Source organism: Ictidomys tridecemlineatus, chromosome 10 (assembly GCF_052094955.1).
Source record: "Ictidomys tridecemlineatus isolate mIctTri1 chromosome 10, mIctTri1.hap1, whole genome shotgun sequence".
Taxonomy (NCBI): Eukaryota; Metazoa; Chordata; class Mammalia; order Rodentia; family Sciuridae; genus Ictidomys; species Ictidomys tridecemlineatus.
In genome coordinates this window covers 77676396-77697160 of record NC_135486.1, presented here as the reverse complement: position 1 = coordinate 77697160, position 20765 = coordinate 77676396, and the positions used below count along the sequence as shown (strand labels likewise).

The following is a 20765-nucleotide window of genomic DNA, read 5'->3' as shown; positions in this document are numbered from 1 at the left end:
TTTTGTATAACAATGAGGGTCTCCTTCCATTTCCATGCAATTTCCCTTTTCTCTCCCTTTCCCTCCCACCTCATGTCTCTGTTTAATGTTAATCTTTTCCTCCTGCTCTTCCTCCCTGCTCTGTTCTTAGTTGCTCTCATTATATCAAAGAAGTCATGTCAGTTTATAAATGTACTTTTTTGCATTACAATTCTTAACACACATACACACACACACACACACACACACACACACAATTATGTATATTCTTTGTTCTTTCTGGTCAATTATAACAATGTCACAGGATGACTCACTGGAAAGACCAGCAGGGCAACTGGTCTAGGTGCTGCCTCTCAGGTTCCAACTGAAGTTCAGGGCACAATGGCCTTTGCTGAGATCACCTTTGGAAATTAGCCATTTCCTTGGAGATCAGTGATATGCTATAAGCAAAAGAGGAGGGGTCTGTGCAATCACCTACCAGAAGATTTGGGCAGCTCCGCTCCTTTCCTGATCACTGAATTTCATAGCTGCTTCCCACCCTCAATTTATGCTTATCCTAGCAGGATTAACAAACTATCCTGAGGAATGGAGGAACAAGAGGTTGCATGCGCGCGCGTACACACACACACACACACACACACACACACACACACACACACACACTGGTTGAGGTTAATTACTTTTCTAACCCATAAAGTTTAATAAAAGTTATAATGACCTGTGAAAATTGAGGTGGCACATATTTCAGAACCTAGGCTTGGTTGCCTGCCTGTCACCTTATGGCTGCAATATTTGACTCAGCAAGAAATATTGTGCTTGTTTATTTCTTTCAACAATTATTTTGACACCATGGCTAGAATACCAACCATGCACCAGGCCATGTGCTAAGCAATAAATCCCACATAGCTCCTATTGTCATGGAACACACAATCTATCAGAGACAGAAACATAAAAACAGAGGTTACAGGAGCAATAAGGACTGAGAACAAGCAATGCAGGGTGTCTGTCTCTCTCCTTCATGTCTGCCAAGTTGTTCTCCTGGGATGCCTAGATAACCCCTGATCATCCCTACAAGCCACTGCTTGGTGCCACTTGAGAATAGATGGAAACATTTCTACTGAGGCCATCCATCCAGAAGCCATTGGCCCACTTGGGTACTAGAGGATAGTTAAGAAAGGGAGATCATTGCAAAACTGAATTCTTGTAGGAGAAATAATTCTTGGACTAGGCTTGGGGAGTCACAAAACCACCATTCTTGTAGGATTAGTTTTGTAACATAAGAAATAATATATTAAGTTCCCTTATCTGACAAATGGAGAAGCAAGTTGAATTTCTTTGGGGGACAGAGACAGAAGAGATATGAAGGATCAAAAGTTTAAAAAGCAGAGACAGGAGGATCGTGAGTTCAAAGCCAGCCTCAGCAATTTATCAAGGTGCTAAGCAACTCAGTGAGACCCTGTGTCTAAATGAAATACAAAATAGGGCAGGGGATATGGCTCAGTGGTGGAGTGCCCCTGAATTCAATCCCCAATACCCCGCCCCCAGCCAAAAAAAAAAAAAAGAGGCATTTGAGGTAGACTGCCTGCCTAGCATAAGTGAGACCCTGGGTTCAATATTAGTACAAGCTGAAATTTAAAAAATGGAAGTTAAAAAGACAAAAACAAATGTTGTTATTGATAATTACAGTAAGAGGTGCTTTTGATAACTTATGTAGCCAATTTCTTAAATTCTTTCAAAGTCATTTTTCAAAAGTGCCTCATTTCCTAATCCTAAAATGGCTACCAGTAATTTTTGCCACCCCTTAGTAATCACATGTGCCAGTGTTTTTTAAAAGTTATTTTGAGAGGCGCTTTGAACCCCTAATAATTGAAGTTTATAAATTGTTCTATTTTGCTTCTTTCTAGCACCCCCAAATTCAGAAGGAGTCTCAGTATATCAAGTATCTTTGCTGTGATGACGCCAGAACTCTCAACCAGTGGGTCATGGGAATAAGGATCGCCAAGGTGAGACGCCTTCCAGCTTCACCCTACTGTGAATTTCTTCAGCCAGCTTCCTGGCCTGGGTCCAGCTTCTGTGCTACTGTGAAACAGCTGACCCACTCTTGGTACAGCCTCAGAGATCATCTCATTTATTTTCCCACTGCATTTATTAAATAATGGGAGTGATGGAAATGTGGACCTCTCCACCAACCTGAGAACCAAGGGTTAACTTTACATTGAAACTTTCCAGGTATTTACTCATGGAGTGGATTGCAAGTTCAGGGTACAATTAAGAAATACAGGATTGGCCTGGGGTGTGGCTCCATGGTAGAGCACTTGCCTGGCATGCGTGAGGCCATGGGTTTGATCCTCAGCACCATGGAACAGAAACACAAGATTGAGTCTACAGTATCATTACGTAAAGACGCATAATCAAAATTATTTGGCTAAAGCTCTCTTCTAATGCTGGGTAGAAATATCAACTGATTCTGTTAATCTGAAAACTTATTTGATTTGTGAAAAAACAATCAGATAATTTTTATTGAAATATATGAAAAACAACAACTTAGGCAAGGACAGAAAAGAATAGTCCTGGAATTTTTTTTTCCCTCAATGTGTATATTGCAATTGTGTGCAGAACTTGAGATTCATGTATTTCTTTCTTTCTTTCTTTGTATTCCCTCCCTAGTATGGAAAGACTCTCTATGATAACTATCAGCGGGCTGTGGCAAGGGCTGGACTTGCCTCTCGGTGGACGAACCTGGGGACTGTCAACCCAGCTACACCAGATCAGCCTTCCACAGGTACTAAGCAGAGGAGAAACATGCATTCCAAGCTCAGAGCACATGTTCAAAACTTACCCAACATGCTGTATAAAAGCAAACTTTATAGACATTGCTTGGAATACATTTCTTTTCCCACAGTGAGGCTCAGCCTCACCTCACCCCACCCCAGGCATACATCCAAGTGACCTTTAACAAAGGTTTGACCGTTTTTTCATGATATACTTGATGCCAATCACAAGTTCAGGGTGAGCTAGTATGGAGGTGTGTCTCATCAGAGTTCAAATACTATATTTGTTCAAAGCTCTTTATCACCCAGCATACTATTACACCAAGGATAAGATAATGGCCTGGTGTTTTGCCTGAGTGGCATCGGGGCTGGAGATTCATACCCAATCCTGACATCACATTTTAATGAAAACATAGTAGCAAGTTGCTTATATGTATAAGAAAGAGGGATGGAGTGAATACTGTGTGCTGCTTTACATATACCACTGTCCCTTGGGATCCATGAAATAGTGGGATATTTGCATATGACACATGCACATCCTCCTGCATACTTTAAATCATTTCTGAATTACTTATAATACCCAGTGCAAGGTAAATGCTAAGTAAGTGGTCATTACCCTGTATTCATACAGACACACTTTTTTTTTTTTCAAATACTTTTGATCAGTGGTTGGTTGAGTCCACAGATCTGGAACCCAAGGATGCAGAGGGATGGTTGTACTATTTTGGGTTCTCACAATAGCCCGGCAAAATGTAGATTATAATCCCCACTCACAGCTGAGAAAACGGAAGATAGAAGAAACTAGTATCTTCTACATGGCTGAGCTGTGACTCAAGCACTGGGTAATTTATGAAGAAAAATGGTTTCTTGAGCTCCTGGTTCAGGAAGCTCCCAGTTTAAGGGGCCACATCCAGTGAGACTCTTCTTGATGTTGGGGACACTGCAGAGTCCTGAGGCAGCACAAAGGCAAGGCACAGAGCAGAACTGTTTCCCGTGTCTACTCCTCCACATAGCTCACTCCTACTTATCCTCAGACCTCAAATTACTTGTCCTTTGTATGTCAGTCAAAATTAATAGTTTGCGTAATATTAGCTTAATCTCTGACCTCCTCTAGACTTTATGGTACCTCAGGAGATCAGGGGCTGGGTTTGTGAACCTTGGTTTCCCCAGCATGGAGAGCAGTGGCTGGCTGATCAGGGGTATTCAGGTAGAATTAAAAAATGGTTGAAATAACAAGTGAAAAACTGAAATGGTACCCTACAGAGTTCCTCTAAGGTTGGAAGAAAGCAGTGTGTGTGGAATATCCTTAATTCTATGAGCTCAGTAAATGTAGTTCCAGTCCTTCTAAGTGACTTGCTTATAACCAGTTTTTGAAGAAAATCATTTTTTAAGAATACCATTGCAGCAGATGAGACTTTCAATGAGTAAGGACAGAGATCTGGCACGTGATTAAATATCCCATAGTAGAAGGAAAGAAAATTAACCCATGTGGATGCTGCTGTAGAGTCTTATTAACCAAAAATTCTCAGGTTCTGTCATAGCCACTGGTCCTACAAAGAACAAATGTGTTGAGATTTTAAAATAAACCCTACTGGTATTACAGAGCTGGCGCCTTTGGGAAATTGAAGCAGCATGAAGACACCCCTCCCCCTTCAAATCCCAATTCTTGCAATCCAGTCAGAAAGATTTCAGACATGCTGCTCAGAATAACAGGAATGAGTTTATTGAAGGGATAGGAAAAGGGGAAGGGACCCTTTCAAGGGAGAGAGTGGGTCCTCTCAGAGAGGAGAGGGACAACATGCCTCTCCTGCCCTCCAACTGTATTAGGTATCCCAGAGAAGTTTTCAGAGCCCTCCTGGGTCCACCTCTTGACTTTTAACTGACAGCAAGATGCCATCAGACTATCAAGTCCCCACTGCCTTGGCAACTCTTATGTCAGTTTGGCCCATGCAAACTGGTTCTAATTGGATAATGAACCATAAATTCTTACAGGTATTCTGGTTCGGAAGAGTTATCCTTATCTCTCTGAGTTTTGGATTTGATCTTTGAAAAGGGTCTTGAAATTCTTTCCCTTCAGTTCCTCTTATTGACAATATTTGGAGCCTGCATTTCTCTTGCAGATAATAGGTAGTTTGCTGAGGAATGTGACATATCCTGTTCATTTAGGCCAGGTAGAGCGGCAGGTAAATTGCTTCTTGGAAAAGAAAGCATGTGGGGAGTCAGCACTGTGGGAATAATCCCCTTAACTTCATGTTCCCACCATCTGCATCTGTCTGTCCCCTATCACTGGGAACCATCTTATTAATAAAACCTTTCAATGAGGGGGGGGGGGGAATCCTCAATTTAAGCTTTCTTTCCTGAGTGCCTTAGAATTTATTGCCACCAGCACGTATAGGATTTTTAGTTCTAAAGGGCAACATCATCGACTAGATCAGAAAGAACTGAAAATGAGTTTAAAAGAAACTCAAGTTTACTTTTCCTGGTTACACCCATACACCCTCACAGGGTGACCACTCCTGCTTCCTAGCAATGAAGATCTGCATGAAATTATGCCATCTTTTAAAATTTAGCTCTTGCCAAATATTCCTACTTGAAGCCTTTCTCTCCACCTGAACACATCACACAAAATCAGTAGGGTTCTTAGAAAGTGTTTGAGGGACATGATATGTTTTGTGCCATGCTAACAATATCACAAACTGGGTAATGTATGAACAACAGAAGTTGTTTGGGCTCACGGTTCTGGAGGCTGGGGAGTTCAAGACCTAGAAGCTCTATCTGGTGACAGTCTTCTTGTTGTGTTATGACATGACAGAAAGCATTTCATGAGAAAGAGCTCACAGGAAAGAAGGGAAGGGGGTTAAACTCGTCTTTTTTTTTTTAATCAAGAACCTGCTTGTGAGGGATAACCTAGGAGCACAGTACAAATCAAAGCATATGATCCTTCCAACTCTCCCCCCTCAAAAAAAAAAAATGTCAAGGGGAACATCAAGAATAACCTTGAAAGAAAAAAGTTCCTTGAGGTCTCTATCAGTTTGTTTTGTTGTTGATGGCACTATCACAAAGACCCATAGTAGATGAACTTTATGAGGAAAAGAGGTTTTCTCAGCTCACAGTTGTGGATACTGAAAGTCCAAACAGCAGGCAAAGTTCCCATGATAGAGGGTGGGAGTGTTGGGGGGAGCGAGAGATCACATTGCAAAATGGGAAACCAGAGAGAGATCCAGGAATTAGGTCTTTATAACAATTCACTCCCAGGGGAACCCACTCCAAGAGATCAGTATTCCCTTGGGAAGGCAGTGCCCCTAAGGACCTAAGGACCTCCCACTGGGCCCAATCTCTTAAAAGTTCACAACCGCTCACTGTCACTCTGAGGACCAAGCTTCCAACCCATGAACCTCTGGAGGGCACCCCACTTCTGGACCAACACAGGGCCGGGGAGCTACTGGTTGACTGCACTCACAGGACCCTTAGGCTCTCTGCAGCACTGGACAGGAAGCCCCTTCCTCCCACTAACAACAGGAAGAGTTCCAGCAGACCTTTGGAACCACCCAGCAGAGAGCTGAAGCAGAACTCCCGCCGAGGCATACCATGGAGCCCCACCCCATCCCTGGCCTCTCTCACCCTTTCTCCATGGAGCAGACATGCTGTCCCATCATTTAGGAGGAGACAGAGGAAATGAACCCCAGCCCCATTCCATCTGCGGCCTTCTAAGTTTTAGTTTGCAGCTTTTCTCTGGGAATCTAGTATCCCTTTCTCCCATTTCCCCACTTTCTCTTCTTCCATCCTTCCTCCTTGACACAGTGGAAACCAGAGTTCCTAGAGGAATGTAAGTTGCTGACTGGAGTCAGAGACCACAAGGGATTACTGTTTCTGCTAGGGTTACCCACGTGGGCGAGGAGGACAGGAGACGCTGCTCTATTTCAAAAGTAATTAGCAACAGTGATTTATGCCAGAAAAACGACAGTTTGTTCTTTTCTATTAGGGAAAGCCATGGCATCTCTTTTAGTACCTATGAAATGACTTTATGCCTATGAAGGTCAGGACTATTTTGAATTTAGAACTGGACACTAATATCTCTTTTCATTTTATTCTGAGAAAATTTCAAACTTACAGAAAAGTTGTGAAAATAACATAAAATCTCCCATGTACTATTTATTTATTTCTTTTGGCACTGAGGATTGTATCGAGCGGCACTTAACCATTGAACTGCATCCCCAGCAATATTTTGTATTTTATTTAGAGACAGGGTCTCACTGAGTTGCTTAGGGCCTCATTATATTGCTAAGGCTGGCTTTGAATATCCTCCTGCCTCAGCCTCCTGAGCCACTGGGATTACAGATGTGCACCACAGCACCCAGCTTTCCCCTGTACTCTCTACCCAGATCACCAATATTGAGTATTTCACTATGTTTATCCTTCTCTCTTACCTCCTTCTTCTACACCTTATACACACACATATTTTTCTGAACCACTTGCTAGATGCCCCTCTGTTCCTTAAATCTTCAATTTATACTTCCTAAAAACAAAATTTTTTTTCTTACTAGCCATAGTTACAAGACTCAAATTTAAGAAGTTCGGTATTTGGTATTGATGGCATACTTTCATCTGAACTGCAGTCCATGTTTCACTTTTGCCAACTGCTTCAATAATGCATCATTCCTGTGCACTGTGTCTATATGTCCCCATTCATCTGGAACAATGCCTCAGCCTTTCTGCGAATTTCAAAACATTTGCAGGGCTGGGGATGTGGTTCAAGTGGTAGCATGCTCACCCAGCATGTGTCAGGCACTGGATTCAATTCTCAGCACCACATAAAAATGAAATAAAGATATTGTGTCCACCTAAAACTAAAAAATAAATATTAAAAAAATTTTGCTTTTTTTTTTTGGTTTTGGTTTTGTTTTTTTAAATAAAGGGGGCCATTTCTTTATAGACTGTCCCGAGATTTAAATGTGTGTTTCCTCATGATTTGTTTCAGGTTATACACTTTGGGCAGGAATAGTGCAGAGTGCTGTGAGTCCCTCGGGGTCCTGTCTGTCTATCCCTGTTGGAAGCATTCACTTTGAGCATACAGTTGAGATGTTGTCCAGTTTCTTTTCTGAATGGATTTTTCATTTTGTACCTAATGGTTTGGAGATACTTTGAGGCTATAACCATCTTACTCCTCACCAAACTTTGCCTTTTCTCTCCCATCTCCTGAAATTCTGAAAGCCTTCTTTGAGTTGTTATATAGATTAATGGGTTCCTCACATTGGTGGAAAACCCTTTGAAAAAGTAACTACTTGACAGAATTGCCGGCACTGAGGCTGACTAAGCAATCTCCACCTTCACCAGATGAAGAGCAGATCTATGGCATGGGCTGGGTGGCAGCGCAGTCCTAGAAGATATGGCCTCAGTGTGTGGAAACATCTGTCCCTAGGGTGCTTGTTAAGGAGCCAGAGTAATCAACACACAGCATCTTCTATCTGATTTTCTCCAAACTGTAAAACTCAGGCTAGGGATGTAGATCAGTCATTGAGTGTGTGTTTAGCATGTGCAAGGCCCTGGGCCTCATCTCCACCACCACATGCACAAAAAAACATCATAAACCCTCATAAGTCACATTTTTGTGGTGAAAGAGCAAACTAAAAGACAGGAAAATAAAATAGTACATATCAGGACTTTTGAGAGAAAAACAAAATATCACTTCAATTCCAGGATATATCAGGGGTCTGCACATTGAGCCTAATTCTCCCACCCCAACTCGGCTCACCCTCATTTATTTCTATGTACAGAGGACTTTTTGTTGAGGATAATTTTAAAATGCTATTCCTGTACCCAGCATGATATGAAACAGAAAAAAAAATTTAAATAGATTTACAGCAGGTATGGTGTCTAATGCCTATAATCCCAGCACTCTGGCAGTCTGAGGCAGGATTGTAAATTCTAGGCTAGCATGGGCAACTTAGCAAGACCCTGTCTCAAAATAAAATAAGAGGGGTTGAGGATATCGTTCAGTACTGAAATGCCCCTGGGTTTAATCCAAAATTTATTTACCAAAAGTAAATATAGATGTTCAAGGTTTATTCTCTACTTGCCAAAAAAGTTTTTAAGAGCAGAATATACTGTCGTCTAGATTCCAAGTTCATCCAGATTTTCTTCAGTGGGCTTTTTCAAGTTTGTTCACTTTCCAGAATCTATTGATTGATTGATTGATTGATTGATTTATAATTGATTGCAGCAATGAGGATCAAGTACAGGGCCTGTGTATGCTATGAAAATACACTAACACATTTCCAACCCCTGCTGACTCTGCTGATCTCATGTACAGTTTTGGCATATTACCTCCAATTTTTAAAAATTAATGCATTTTTGTGCTGGGGATGGAACCCAGGCCTCAGGCATATTAAAGTACTGGTTCTACCCCTGAGCTACACTCTCAGGCAGAACCTGATTTTTCATAGGGTCCTAGGGACCATCATACCTGTGAATCCTCTTTTTGCTTTAGTGATGTGAGCTACTTTGTATTTTCAGATTTACTTTCAAGAATTTTTTTTTTTTTTTTACTTTCAAGGATCTTGAAAACATCTTGCTCATTCTTTTCTTTTTTTCCCTTCAGGACTTAAAACTGGCACTGCCCAGCCCAATGGTCAGATACCCCAGTCTGCACCTTCTGTCAAGATTGTTCTGGAAGAGGCCCAGAGAAATGTTGAAACAACAAAGGTAAGACTAGAGAGGAACTAACACAAATCAAACTGGAATGTATAAGCCCCTCTTCTAAACCATAAACAGTTTTCTACTAACTGCTCTTTTTGAAAGAGCAAAGATAGTTCCAATAACTAAGTCACTTTACTATAAATTCATTTAGGATATTGCTTTATATTTTTTATCCTAAAGTTACTGAGGCAAGAATCAAAAGTTAAAACCAACCATTATCAGATTGTTTCATGACAATGTAAGCATTTATTTTAAATGCTGGAGGTATTTAGCTACATTTATTTTAAAAGAAGTGATTTTCTTGGGTTAGTGATTTTTAGTACCCTCTGAAAGTGAGTTTTAAGCTCTTGGGATTTTTATTTATTTTTTATTTTTTATTTATTTTTCCTGAGTAAATTAGGACAACCAACCCTATATGAAGTCTTAAGTAAACCCCCAAACCATATTAGAAGACTACTAAAAGGGTTACACTACAAAATGTACTACAAAATGTACATTTTACATTTTCCTATTAATGTCCCACATACGTCCTTAGGGTGATTGGGAAAAAATACATTCAAAAATAATAGTTAAGATTTGGAGATATAGCTTAGTGGTACAGGACTTGACTACCATGCATGAGACCCTGGGTTCAATCCCTAGCACACACACAAAAATAAAATAAAATAAAATATTAGCCCAATTGGTAAAACATTCTAACTTTTTAAAAAACAGAATAGGTTAATAAAGATTCATTTAAATCTATCTAAAAATCACAGATAACAATTACAATTTAGTTACTAATCCAGTTCATAACATCTCAAATGACTATAAATCTCATTAAATATTTCCCATGTCTGATTCAAAGCAGCCTTAAATAATGATAATGGCACACCACCCAACTATTAGAGTCAGTTGCTTAGCTTCACTAGTTTTTCACTTCATTCTTTTGTTTATTTTTGTCTATTGTCCAGTGGTAGAAACAATTAAATCCTGCTGTATATTGAATGTCTTATTATCTTTGAATATCAATGTATGCTTTTAAAAATTGTTTAGCTAATGCTGTCTTCTCCAGCCTGATAATCTCATCATGCATTGCACTTTCAGCTATTATTTTCATTACTTCTATAATGTCAGCTGAAAGAAAGTATTCTAAAAGGACAAAAGAAATTAAAGAACCTCAGAATAGAAATCATTTAATGATGTATGGACCATTCCCAAGCTGTCTATTCAGAAATTGAAAAAAAATAAACATCACCAGTTAATTAGCTTATCATGTTAATCAATAAATACTCAATCATAAAGCATTTTGCTAAGAAAAAAATCCTAAAGTCTAGAAAACTTCTGCAGTGTTAAGAATTTATTTAGCAAAGAAAGAAAAAAATGGAAACCCAATAAGATGGAAATTGGAGTGATAATTATCAGCAAAACAAAGGCATTCAATTCAATTGCCTAAAATTCCTGGGGAAGTTGCAAGATATAAATATACATCTTGATTTTGGCCAGTTCCACTGTTGGCAGTTGAAGGCAATGTTCTCGTTGGACTTTAGTCAGATTTGGTGTACTGGTTTTATTGTATTTAATCTCATCAAAACCTGAGAGCAATATTAACAGGGATGCGGCATTTGCTTGATACTTGACTTCACACCATTAAGACAAGTTAACTGACTGTAGTCCAGGTGTCCTCTTTGTTGCCCCACCACACACACATTGCCTCTCTGGAGCTGTTATGGCAGAAGCTCCTCCTCCCTAGAAGTCCACAGTCTGGAAAAGGAACTTCTGTTCTAGGAACCTAATGAGAAGTAGGGACCCAAGAGCAAATGGAACAGTTCTTAGCTAAGAAAGAGACCCTTTGTGCCTGGATTTGCAAAAAGATCAGCTGTAGCTCATGGAGAACTATTTCCATTTGTTATTTTCTCTCCTGAGTTCTTAGTCCTATTCAAAGTAGGAAATCTAAGCCAGTAGGTTTTTGTGAAGGTTTTGGGGAGCCTCTTCTCTGTGGTATCCTGGGGGTGATACAGGAGCAAAATAATTTTATAGATGCCTACACCTCACAGCTGAGTTTCACAACCAGTTCAGTCCAGAGCAAAGAAAAAACGTGTCCCTGAATATTCTGAGGATCCTCGTGTCCTGTCTTGGGTACTAAGGAGTGAGCAGGGAGTCCAGGGAAGCAACCTGGCTTCTATTTTGAGTTGCCTCAGGCTAAGTAGCTGTTAGATAAGACTGAGGGCACCCCGCAGGGAGCTAAGATCTATGCCAGGAAAGACATTTTAGAGACTGGGGACAACTCTTTTATAAAGTGAGTGCTAGGGAGACACATAGGGGATTTAAATACAGTGAACACCTATCCAGTACAGCCAAGTAGCAGTTGAGCACCCTGAGTTATGATGTTAAAGGCCATTGGAGCCATTCCTGTATCCCAGAGCAAAGATAAACTCATGAACATGCAGTCTCAGGGACTGAGGAACTGAGGCTATCCTGGTGCAGAGATCTGGCAGGTCAACATATCAATGTCATTGTCCTCTAGTCACCTTCACGGTGGCTGTTTTGTCAAGAATAATGAGTGCTGCTGTCGCTTTGTTGAAGGATCAGAAACCTGCCTTGAGTAACCACCACCCAGGAACGCCCAAGGCCCAGCACCTCCCGAAGTCCAGCCTGCCGCCACCCCCGCCTCCAGTGCGGCGGTCCTCCGACACCTGCAGCAGCCCTGCGCTGCCCAAGGCCAAGGGCGCGGGCACCAGCGCCTTCCCGTCCCCACCCGACGACTGCCTGCCGCCGCCGCCCCCGCCGCCTCCCGAGGACGAGGAGGTCCTGCCGCCACCACCAGATTTCTACGAAGCGCCCCCGGACTTCGTGCCCCCGCCCCCGCCGTCGTTTGCGGGCGACCTGGGCTCCGATTTGCCGCCGCCTCCTCCGCCCCCGCCCTGCCTGGCCCCCGAACCCGCCGGGCCGCCCCCGATGGCAGTCAAAAGGCCTCCCATGCCCCCCAAGAGGCACGAGAACCCAGGACTCCCCGGCGGGGGAGCTGGCGGAGAGCAGGATTTCATGTCAGACCTCATGAAAGCCTTGCAAAAGAAGAGGGGCAACCTGCCCTAGGGCAGCCCAGGACGTGCTTGCGGGAGGAGCATTGCTAGTGCCCAGCGCACCACGTCCTGCTGCTTCACTGTCAGGGACGTCGCCTTCCTGTTAGATTCACTGTTGAGGTTTTCCAGACTAGAAATGATGTAGTCCAGTACCACTGTTGTGCTCAATATGTTCATAGCAAGATTTAGACTATCCAACTCAAGTACTGTATCTCTCCTATGTATTTTCACCTGGATGGAATTTATCTTCCCATTCAAGTTAACTAAAATGATGTTTTGGGTTCGTTTATTTTATTATGCTCTGAAGCCTCAAATTAATAAAAGTTGAAAGTTTTGCTTAAGACAGAATTTCTAGAAATATGATTGTATAAATTTAATGCAATATCAACACTATATTTGACCTTCTCAAACCTTCCCAAATCCTGTGTCTTTCTAAGTCTTATTGATCTTTAACATATTTTCTATTTCTGTGTCAAATCTCTAAGTAGTTTCTGAAAACTACTCTCTAATTAGTTCCTGATTGTTTTATTTTCATTTCCATGGCTCTGGGTTTTTTTCTGTTTTGTTTTTTGTGTTTTTTGTTTTGTATTAATTTTAAAATTCCTGGGGCTGGCGTTGTGGCTTAGTGGTAGAGCACTTGCCTAACATGCATGAGGCATTGAGTTGGATCCTCAGCACCACATAAAAATTTAAAAAATAAAATAAAAGGTATTGTGTCTACCTACAACTAAACAAAGCATTGTTTTTTTGAATTAAGGAAGATGATTAATCTTGGATTTTAGTATTTAGAGAAAATTAAGCTCTAAATTGACACATTCAGTTTTAAAAATCAAAATATTTAGTAATTAAAGCTGGTAAGGTAGACTAATAGAAAGAAGGAATATCTAGAAAAGGTGCTCTTAAATTTTTGAGCAAATGCTTAATAGTAGGTAAATCAATATTTTATAATACAATTCATTCTGTTTTCTTTCCTTTTTGTTTTAGTTTGTGATTTTTTAATGTCACTGCACTGAAAACACAGCTTATCTGATATCTGACCAAAGCCTGGCCATTATGCAGATCCTGAAACCATATAGGAAAGGTATTAATGGCACGATTTGATCACAGACTGATTTGGAGATTTAAAGTTCAACAAAGAGAGATAAATATCTATTGTTACACACAGTTGTCCAGGTCAGTCACCCGGTGGCTCAGGACAAAAGATCCTTCAAAAGGATTATAATCTGGATTTACTTATCTGAATCAAAATTATCACCTAGTTTGCAGATCAAAAAATGCATTCATCTTTGAGAATAACTTAGAATTTAGGACCACTGTAAGCAAAAGAGTAGTGCTTGGCTGAGTTTATTTCAGGCTAAAAACCTCAAAGGTATTCATGGTCATATCTGCAGAAGGAAGGAAAAGTGTTCTTTCCATCTGACAGCCACAGAATCTTAAGGATGAAGGCACCCTGAAAATATAGTCAAGCCCATTCTATCAATGATGACTATGACTTTAAGTAATAAAATCAACTGGAAAAGCTCAAGTAAAAGGTGGTATTTATTCTGTGGATCAGAGGCACAGTTCCAATAACACCAAGCATGTGCCTAGACTCTCAGCCAGGCCCTAGAAGTGGTTCCTGGAAATACAATTCATTTCTCAATTTTCTTCTCTATACTTTTACCTCATTGTTACCTCTTTGCAAACATTGTTACTCTCTGCATTGTCACTGTACTTTTCAGTCCCTATGATGGAGGAAAGTCACTCTGATTCCCAAATTTCTGTCAACTCTGTCTAAAGAGGCCGGGACAGCCTGGCTATCTTTCATCCTAACTGGAAAAATTCTCTGAAAAAGTACAGCATCGGTCAAGGTAAGGAAAGGCCATTTCCTTGTCCCACCATCTTTAGCCAAACATGATAAAAGAGGCAGTAGGGATGCATCACTGTGGATCAGGAGGGGTCCAGAGAGTAGGACATGAGGACGTGGGAGAGTAGAAGAGAGGGATGTGGTTTAATGGGCTTCATTGAGACCCCAGAAGTGTCACTTCTGGAAGGAATCAGGCCACGGAGATGCATCACATCCCAGTAACTTCCATCTTATACCATATATCCTTATAGTGGGGAAAACTAAAAATTAAAACTACACTGTTCATGAATTTTAACATTTGATAATGTGTATTTTAGGCAAGATACTGAAGAGAATTAGTTTTGTAGTCAAAATATTGACATACAGTTGACCATGTATTTATGGACAGAAGTCTTAGAAATCTGTGCTGCTTTTAATTAGTGAATCCTGGGCAGAAGTTTGCTTTTGACAGACCCAGGCACCAGATCATGATCTCTGCAGTTTTCACTCAGTGGAACAATCTTTGGTATCTGACTGGAAGGTCTTCACAGACAGCTCCTATGCCTGAGTGTGATTATTGAGATTGGCCCTGGAAACAAAGCAAAATTTGTTCTTTTTTCATGAAGCTAAGTGAGGTCTTTGCATGAGGGCAAGTGCAAAAGCCAGGGCAGAACTGGAGATGTGGCAAAGAGTGCAAGGATTAAGACAATATATCTTGGTTCATAAAAACTATACAATTTCTTATATAATGTCATCAGGACAAAGACCCATGTAATAGGTCAACTGCAACTAAAACTACAGCATTTGACAGTTTATAGGAAACATTTAACCTGCCATATAATAGAATATGAAGTAAGATTTTACCGTAAATCCTCAAAGGGAGAACATTTAGATCTTTATTATGATTCACATATTTGATCTGATCACAGAAACAATAGCTGGTATGATATTAAGATGATTCAACTCAATAATTGGGCCTTAGAAACTTTTAAATTTCTTTATTTTTGTATTGGCTCATATTAGTTATACATAATGTTAGGATTCATTTTGACATAATTATAAATGCATGGAATACAATTTGGTTCAATTAAGTCCCCAATACTTACCTTTCCCTTCCCTCTCCTCCCTCTCCCTGTTCCCTTTCCTCTCCTCTACTGATCTTTCTGAGATATATATATATATATGTATATATATCTTGAACCCAGTGGCTATACAGGTGAGGGAAGATTGGCCATGCACTTATAATTAGTAAGATGGTTAAATATAAATTGGAGTCATAAAAATATTTTCTCTACTTCAGGAAATGTTTCCATTATAGAAAACAATCTTCTAGGAGTACAATTAAGCTACCTGCTTATCAATGTACCCCAAAATGCATAACACTTAGTAAGTACTAGATGAATACCTATAAACCATTTTGATTAAAATACTGTCATAAGACTTCTAAGTCATTGAGGTTAACTCATTGTTTTGCTAAAAACATTTTATTCTTCCATTAAGTTATTGATTAGAACAAAAATGATCACAGAGATGTTTCAAGAATAAGGTCCAATTTATTTGGCTAAAAATATTTTTGCATATAATCATTATTATTAAACATGGGATTGTCCTCAAAATGTAGATGATAATCCTTAATTAAGAATTTACTGAATAGATTATTCCATGTTAAGTTAAATAATAGAAGTATTTTTAATTGATTTTTCCCAAATTAAGATGAGCAACTGACTCTGAGATCTTTAGCCCAAGAAGGAGTTGGTAAGGCGTAGCCTGCTTTCTCAGCTGCCGAATGCTTCTGGAAAGGACTCCGAAGTACTTGATGGAGAAGACGGACCTAGTTAAACAATTCAAGTAGGTAAAACAGATTTTCTTACTCAGGACCCTTGTTAATTTTCTAAATTTCGAAAGTGGCAAGGTTCATTTTAAATGTATTTGCAAATCTTTATATATTTTATCTTTTATCAAAACTTCAACTATAATTATTTATTTATTATTCCACAGAATTTTTTAAGTACTACTTTAGACCAAAATTATATATATATATATATATATATATATATATATATATATCCATAAAGACTACAAATATATCCCAGTAATTTCAAGATTCTTTCACAGGATTGAGGATTATAATTTTCTAAAATATTTTGAAAAATAAAAGGTTGTTAATGACTTGCAAACTTTCCAAATCAAGGGCATGGATTCCAACTCATGTTGCTTCCTTGTGTGGAATTTTGCTCTATTAAAATAAACGGAGGCATCTAAGACACATCTTTCAACAAAGTCCAAAACCACAATGTATATTTTCGGTGACTTTGTGACTTCCTTAGGTATTATGAAGGAAATGCCTCATTCTGATAGAAAAAGGTGATTGAAGCTGAATGTGGTGGTGTGCAGTTAATAGTCCTAGCTATTAAGGAGGCTGAGACAGGAAGGTCACTTGAGCTCACAAGCTTGAGCCACACTGGGCAACATAGTGAGACTTGTCTCAAACTAAACAAATGAACTAACTAAAAAGGTGGATGATTATCTACACTAAGACAGTAAAGCCAAAAGACCATATTATTATATTACTAATTTTTTTTTTTTGAGATAGGGTCTTGCTATGTTGCCAGGCTGGCCTCAAAGCCCTGGGCTCAAGCAACCATCCTGCCTCAGCTTACTAGATGGGACTACAGGCAGGTGCCACTATCCTAATTTTTATTTTTTAATTAATTTTTATTGTGCATTATAATTATACAAATAGTGGGACTGACTATGACATATTATTACATGTATATAATATAATTTGGTCAGTTTCGTTTCTCAGTACCTCCTTTTTCCCTCTTCTCCTCTTTCCCCCTGATCCCCTTCCTCTACTCTACTGTTCTCCCTTCTAATTTCATGAGTTCCTCCAACTTTGTTTTCCTTTTTTCTCTCTAGCCTCCATATGACAGAAAAGACTTAATGAGTCTTTACTGATTTCACTTAACATAATACTCTCAAGTTCCAACATTTTCCTACAAATGACATAATTTCCTTCTTCTTTATGACTGAATAAAACCCCATTACATACATAACCATATTTTCTTTATCCATTATCTATTGACAGGCTCTATAATCTGGATATTGTGAATCGTGCTGCTATAAACACAGTTATGTGTACATTGCTATACTATGCTGACTTCAATTCTTTGGGATAAATAACGGGGAGTGGTATAGTTGGGTCACATGATCGTTCCGTTCCTAGTCTTTTCAGGAATCACCATGCTGATTTCCATCGTGGTTATACTAATTCACAATTCCACAACAGTGTATAAATGTTCCTTTTCCCCCACATCCTCACCAGCATTTATTACTATTTATATTCTTGATGATTTCCATTCTTACTGGAGATGAAATCTCAGTGTAGTTTTGGTTTGCATTACCTTAATGCCTAAGAATGTCGAACATTTTTTCACTTATTTCTTGGCTATGTGTATTATTGTTTAAATAGGAAGACTGCATCATGATAAACATAATGCTCTTAGAGCCCCTCCTGGAACTTTCCCCCAAATATTTACTAACCATGTCCTTTTATTGAAGTTAGCTGCATACCTATCAATCTCACCTACTAGTTTTAAAACATCCCAGCTAGATTTTTACACTTCTTTCCAGTGCCTTGCATTGAGTGGATTCTCAAGAAATATTTGATGAAAAAAGAAGAAAACCAGTTGCAGATATAAAGAGCTACATGTACAAAGGTTTAACAAAATCTTTCCCCTCTCCTGAGAAGGAAATGAGAATTTGACCTTTAGTTTAGTTTCTAGGTTTGTTCCTTTGCTAACCTGATATATGGTATATGAATAGTATCACCATACAATATTGACTATGATTAATATTATAAAAATTGACTATGATTATGAATTATGATTATGATTATGAATAAAAATTGACTATGATTAATATTAAGCAATATTGACAATTGCTTAAGGACTAGTAGAACTGGAAATACCTGATATAGTGCTTTGGGCTTTCCTAAGTGTGGTACTTGTAGGTATAGTCTGTTGTACAGACTTTGGAAACTCTATCAAGTTGTGATGAGAGACTGGTTTCTGTGCAGCATGAATCTTTTAAGCCAGGGATACCCCTGAATCTTCCCACTGTGGCTCTTGTCTCCTGTACCCAGGCTGCACTGTTGGGCCTTACTGCTGGTGTATACTGCTGTAAAAACTCCTGAACACAAGGAACCTGATGTTGCCCTCTTGGAAGCTATGTACCTGTCCTATACCATTCTGTGGTGATGGCAGCCAAGTGTGGTCTATAATAGTCACATCAATCTGGGGATATAGCTCAGTGGTAGTGTGCTTGCCTAGCATACACAAGGTCCTGAGTTCAATCCCCTACACCAGGAAAATAAATAAAAGTCTTTGAACTTAAGAAATCCTATCCTTCCACTCCACCCAGTAGGCAATGTATTATTACTCAAATATAATTTGGAGGAAGAGAAAGAATATAAGCTAGGGAAAGAAGGAGAACAGGCCAACAAAACAACTTCAGTTTCCCCAGCTCAGATAAATTTATCAAGTGATAAATACTGAGTTATTTCCTTCTCTTTGTTTTCCTTAGTGCCATAAAAAGATTACATTTAAAAATATTCCATTTTCCGAAATGAAAACCTAAAATTGTCAGGCTAGTTAGACTACTGAAATAAAAAGTTAGTGTAAGTTCTGAATTAGAAATAGCAAAAATAGTTTCCCTTATATGCCAACTCTTATCAGTTGATAGTGACTACACAGCATGCTGTGAGTACATCTTAGGCTGTGATAAGTTTAGAGAAAAAGAGGGCCATGACCATCAATATTATTTGTTTCAGGTATAGGATGGTCATTGACAACATCAGTGCCAGGGCTATTTTTGGCCTAAAATAATACATTATGTGTAATGTATCTTTAAACAATTAATTATGAAAGATTTGAGGTGGAGAAGATATACAAAATAATATAATAAGCACCTGTGTATCCTCTATTCAGTTTCATAAACCAAATACTTCCAAAATGGTTGAAGCCATATTGCATGTTACTAGTATGTTTTTGCATGTTTTTCTACTGTATTTAAATGGTAACACAATGTAAAATTATTCTGCTTCCTGCTTATTATGTTTCACATTTCATGCTGATATGCGTAGCTCTAGCTGATTAATTTAAAATGAACTCAGGTTGGCAGTGCCATGGTAGAAGCACAGGATAATTCTAACCTGATAGGACCAAATGCTAACTATGCCCTCTGAAATGACACACCCTCAACTACATTTTAGAGATTGAAACTCAAAAAACCCAAACAAAAACAATAAACAGCAGAATCAGTCCCTCAGAAGTTCAAATATTATACATATGAATTTTTAAAATGAAAATGAATAATTAAAAATGTGAACACATTAAAGTAGAAATAAGAGAAAAATGATTCTCTGATATACAAGAAAAATGGGCAGAGTGAAATGTGGGAAGCTGGTGTTGGTAATGGTATGGTTGAGAATGTTTATAAACAAAATAAATGTTTAAATATGTTACATTTAAAATTAATAAAAATAAACCAGGGAAGTCAATCATCTTACCTCTGAAAAATCATTTCTTTCTGCTTTCTGTACTGCAGATTCAGCCATCCAGTTCTTCAGCACATACCTAGGATTCACAGCTTAACCCAGAGAAGAAAGTAATCTTAGAACAATAAATTACTGAGAGAACAAAGGCCACGTTAAATCACCAGTGAAATTAGTTAATCTTTTAAAAGTTTACTGGCTCAAAAGAGAAGTGTCAGTGTCAGACATTATTGAATGTTTCTAAATATTGTTGAATATTTATTATGATATATAAAAACATTTTAGCATCATGATCAATATCTGTTTTATTTAGTTTCATCATTAATTTGTTTTTTTCCACCACTGTAAGCTTATTAAGCATTCCATAAAGCTAAAGAAAAGTAGATAGTTCATTTGAATTAGGCCTAGCTGCCCACATGGAGAGTGAAAGAATAAAACAGTTTCTGTCTTTAGCATCTGTAGGCATCAGAATTGCAGTCTGATTCAGTTGCACTGAGTCGATTATGCCCAGGAGCAAACAGGAAAGGTCACGTGATAAAACCTTTTATATACCTGTATTTTTTTTTACAATAATGTGCATTTTTTTCATATTAAAAAAATATTTCAGGGGCTGGGGTTGTGGCTCAGTGGTAGAGCGCTCACCTAGTGTGTGCAAGGCCATGGGTTTGATCCTCGGCACCACATAAAAATAAATAAACAAAACAAAGGTATTGTGTCCAACTACAACTAAAAAAATGAATATTTTTTTAAAAGTATTTCAATAATGGTACATTTTGAAAAATTCTACGAACCATGTCTTTATTTGAGATGAGCATTTTCTAAAAAGACTTATCAAGTGGGTCGGGAGGAGACATGCTCTTTCCATTGGCCTAACAGAT

The 20765-nt window shown here is 38.9% G+C and overlaps 2 protein-coding genes across 10 annotated transcripts in view; one reads left to right on the top strand and one right to left on the bottom strand.

Moving 5' to 3' along the window:
* The window catches only part of Apbb1ip (amyloid beta precursor protein binding family B member 1 interacting protein), a 103378-nt gene extending 90138 nt beyond the window's left edge, over window positions 1-13240 (top strand). The window contains exons 11-14 of the mRNA XM_078023271.1: window positions 1884-1982; window positions 2647-2761; window positions 9349-9452; window positions 12012-13240. Coding sequence (XP_077879397.1) covers window positions 1884-1982; window positions 2647-2761; window positions 9349-9452; window positions 12012-12521 — 828 coding nt within the window. The 3' untranslated portion in view covers window positions 12522-13240. The remainder of the gene's footprint in view (window positions 1-1883; window positions 1983-2646; window positions 2762-9348; window positions 9453-12011) is intronic.
* A 2626-nt stretch (window positions 13241-15866) lies between these two features.
* The window catches only part of LOC101961113 (protein nucleotidyltransferase YdiU-like), a 39926-nt gene continuing 35027 nt past the window's right edge, over window positions 15867-20765 (bottom strand). For 8 of the 9 annotated variants that reach the window (XR_013426690.1, XR_013426692.1, XM_078023272.1 and 5 more), the window contains 2 exons: window positions 19903-19982; window positions 15867-16164 (listed from right to left, as the gene is read on the bottom strand). Coding sequence is in view for 6 of the 9 variants with exons in the window: in XM_078023272.1 (XP_077879398.1) it covers window positions 16042-16164; window positions 19903-19982 (203 nt within the window). In the remaining 3 variants the exon portion in view is untranslated. The remainder of the gene's footprint in view (window positions 16165-19902; window positions 19983-20765) is intronic. The other variant, XR_013426691.1, reaches the window with a different exon arrangement.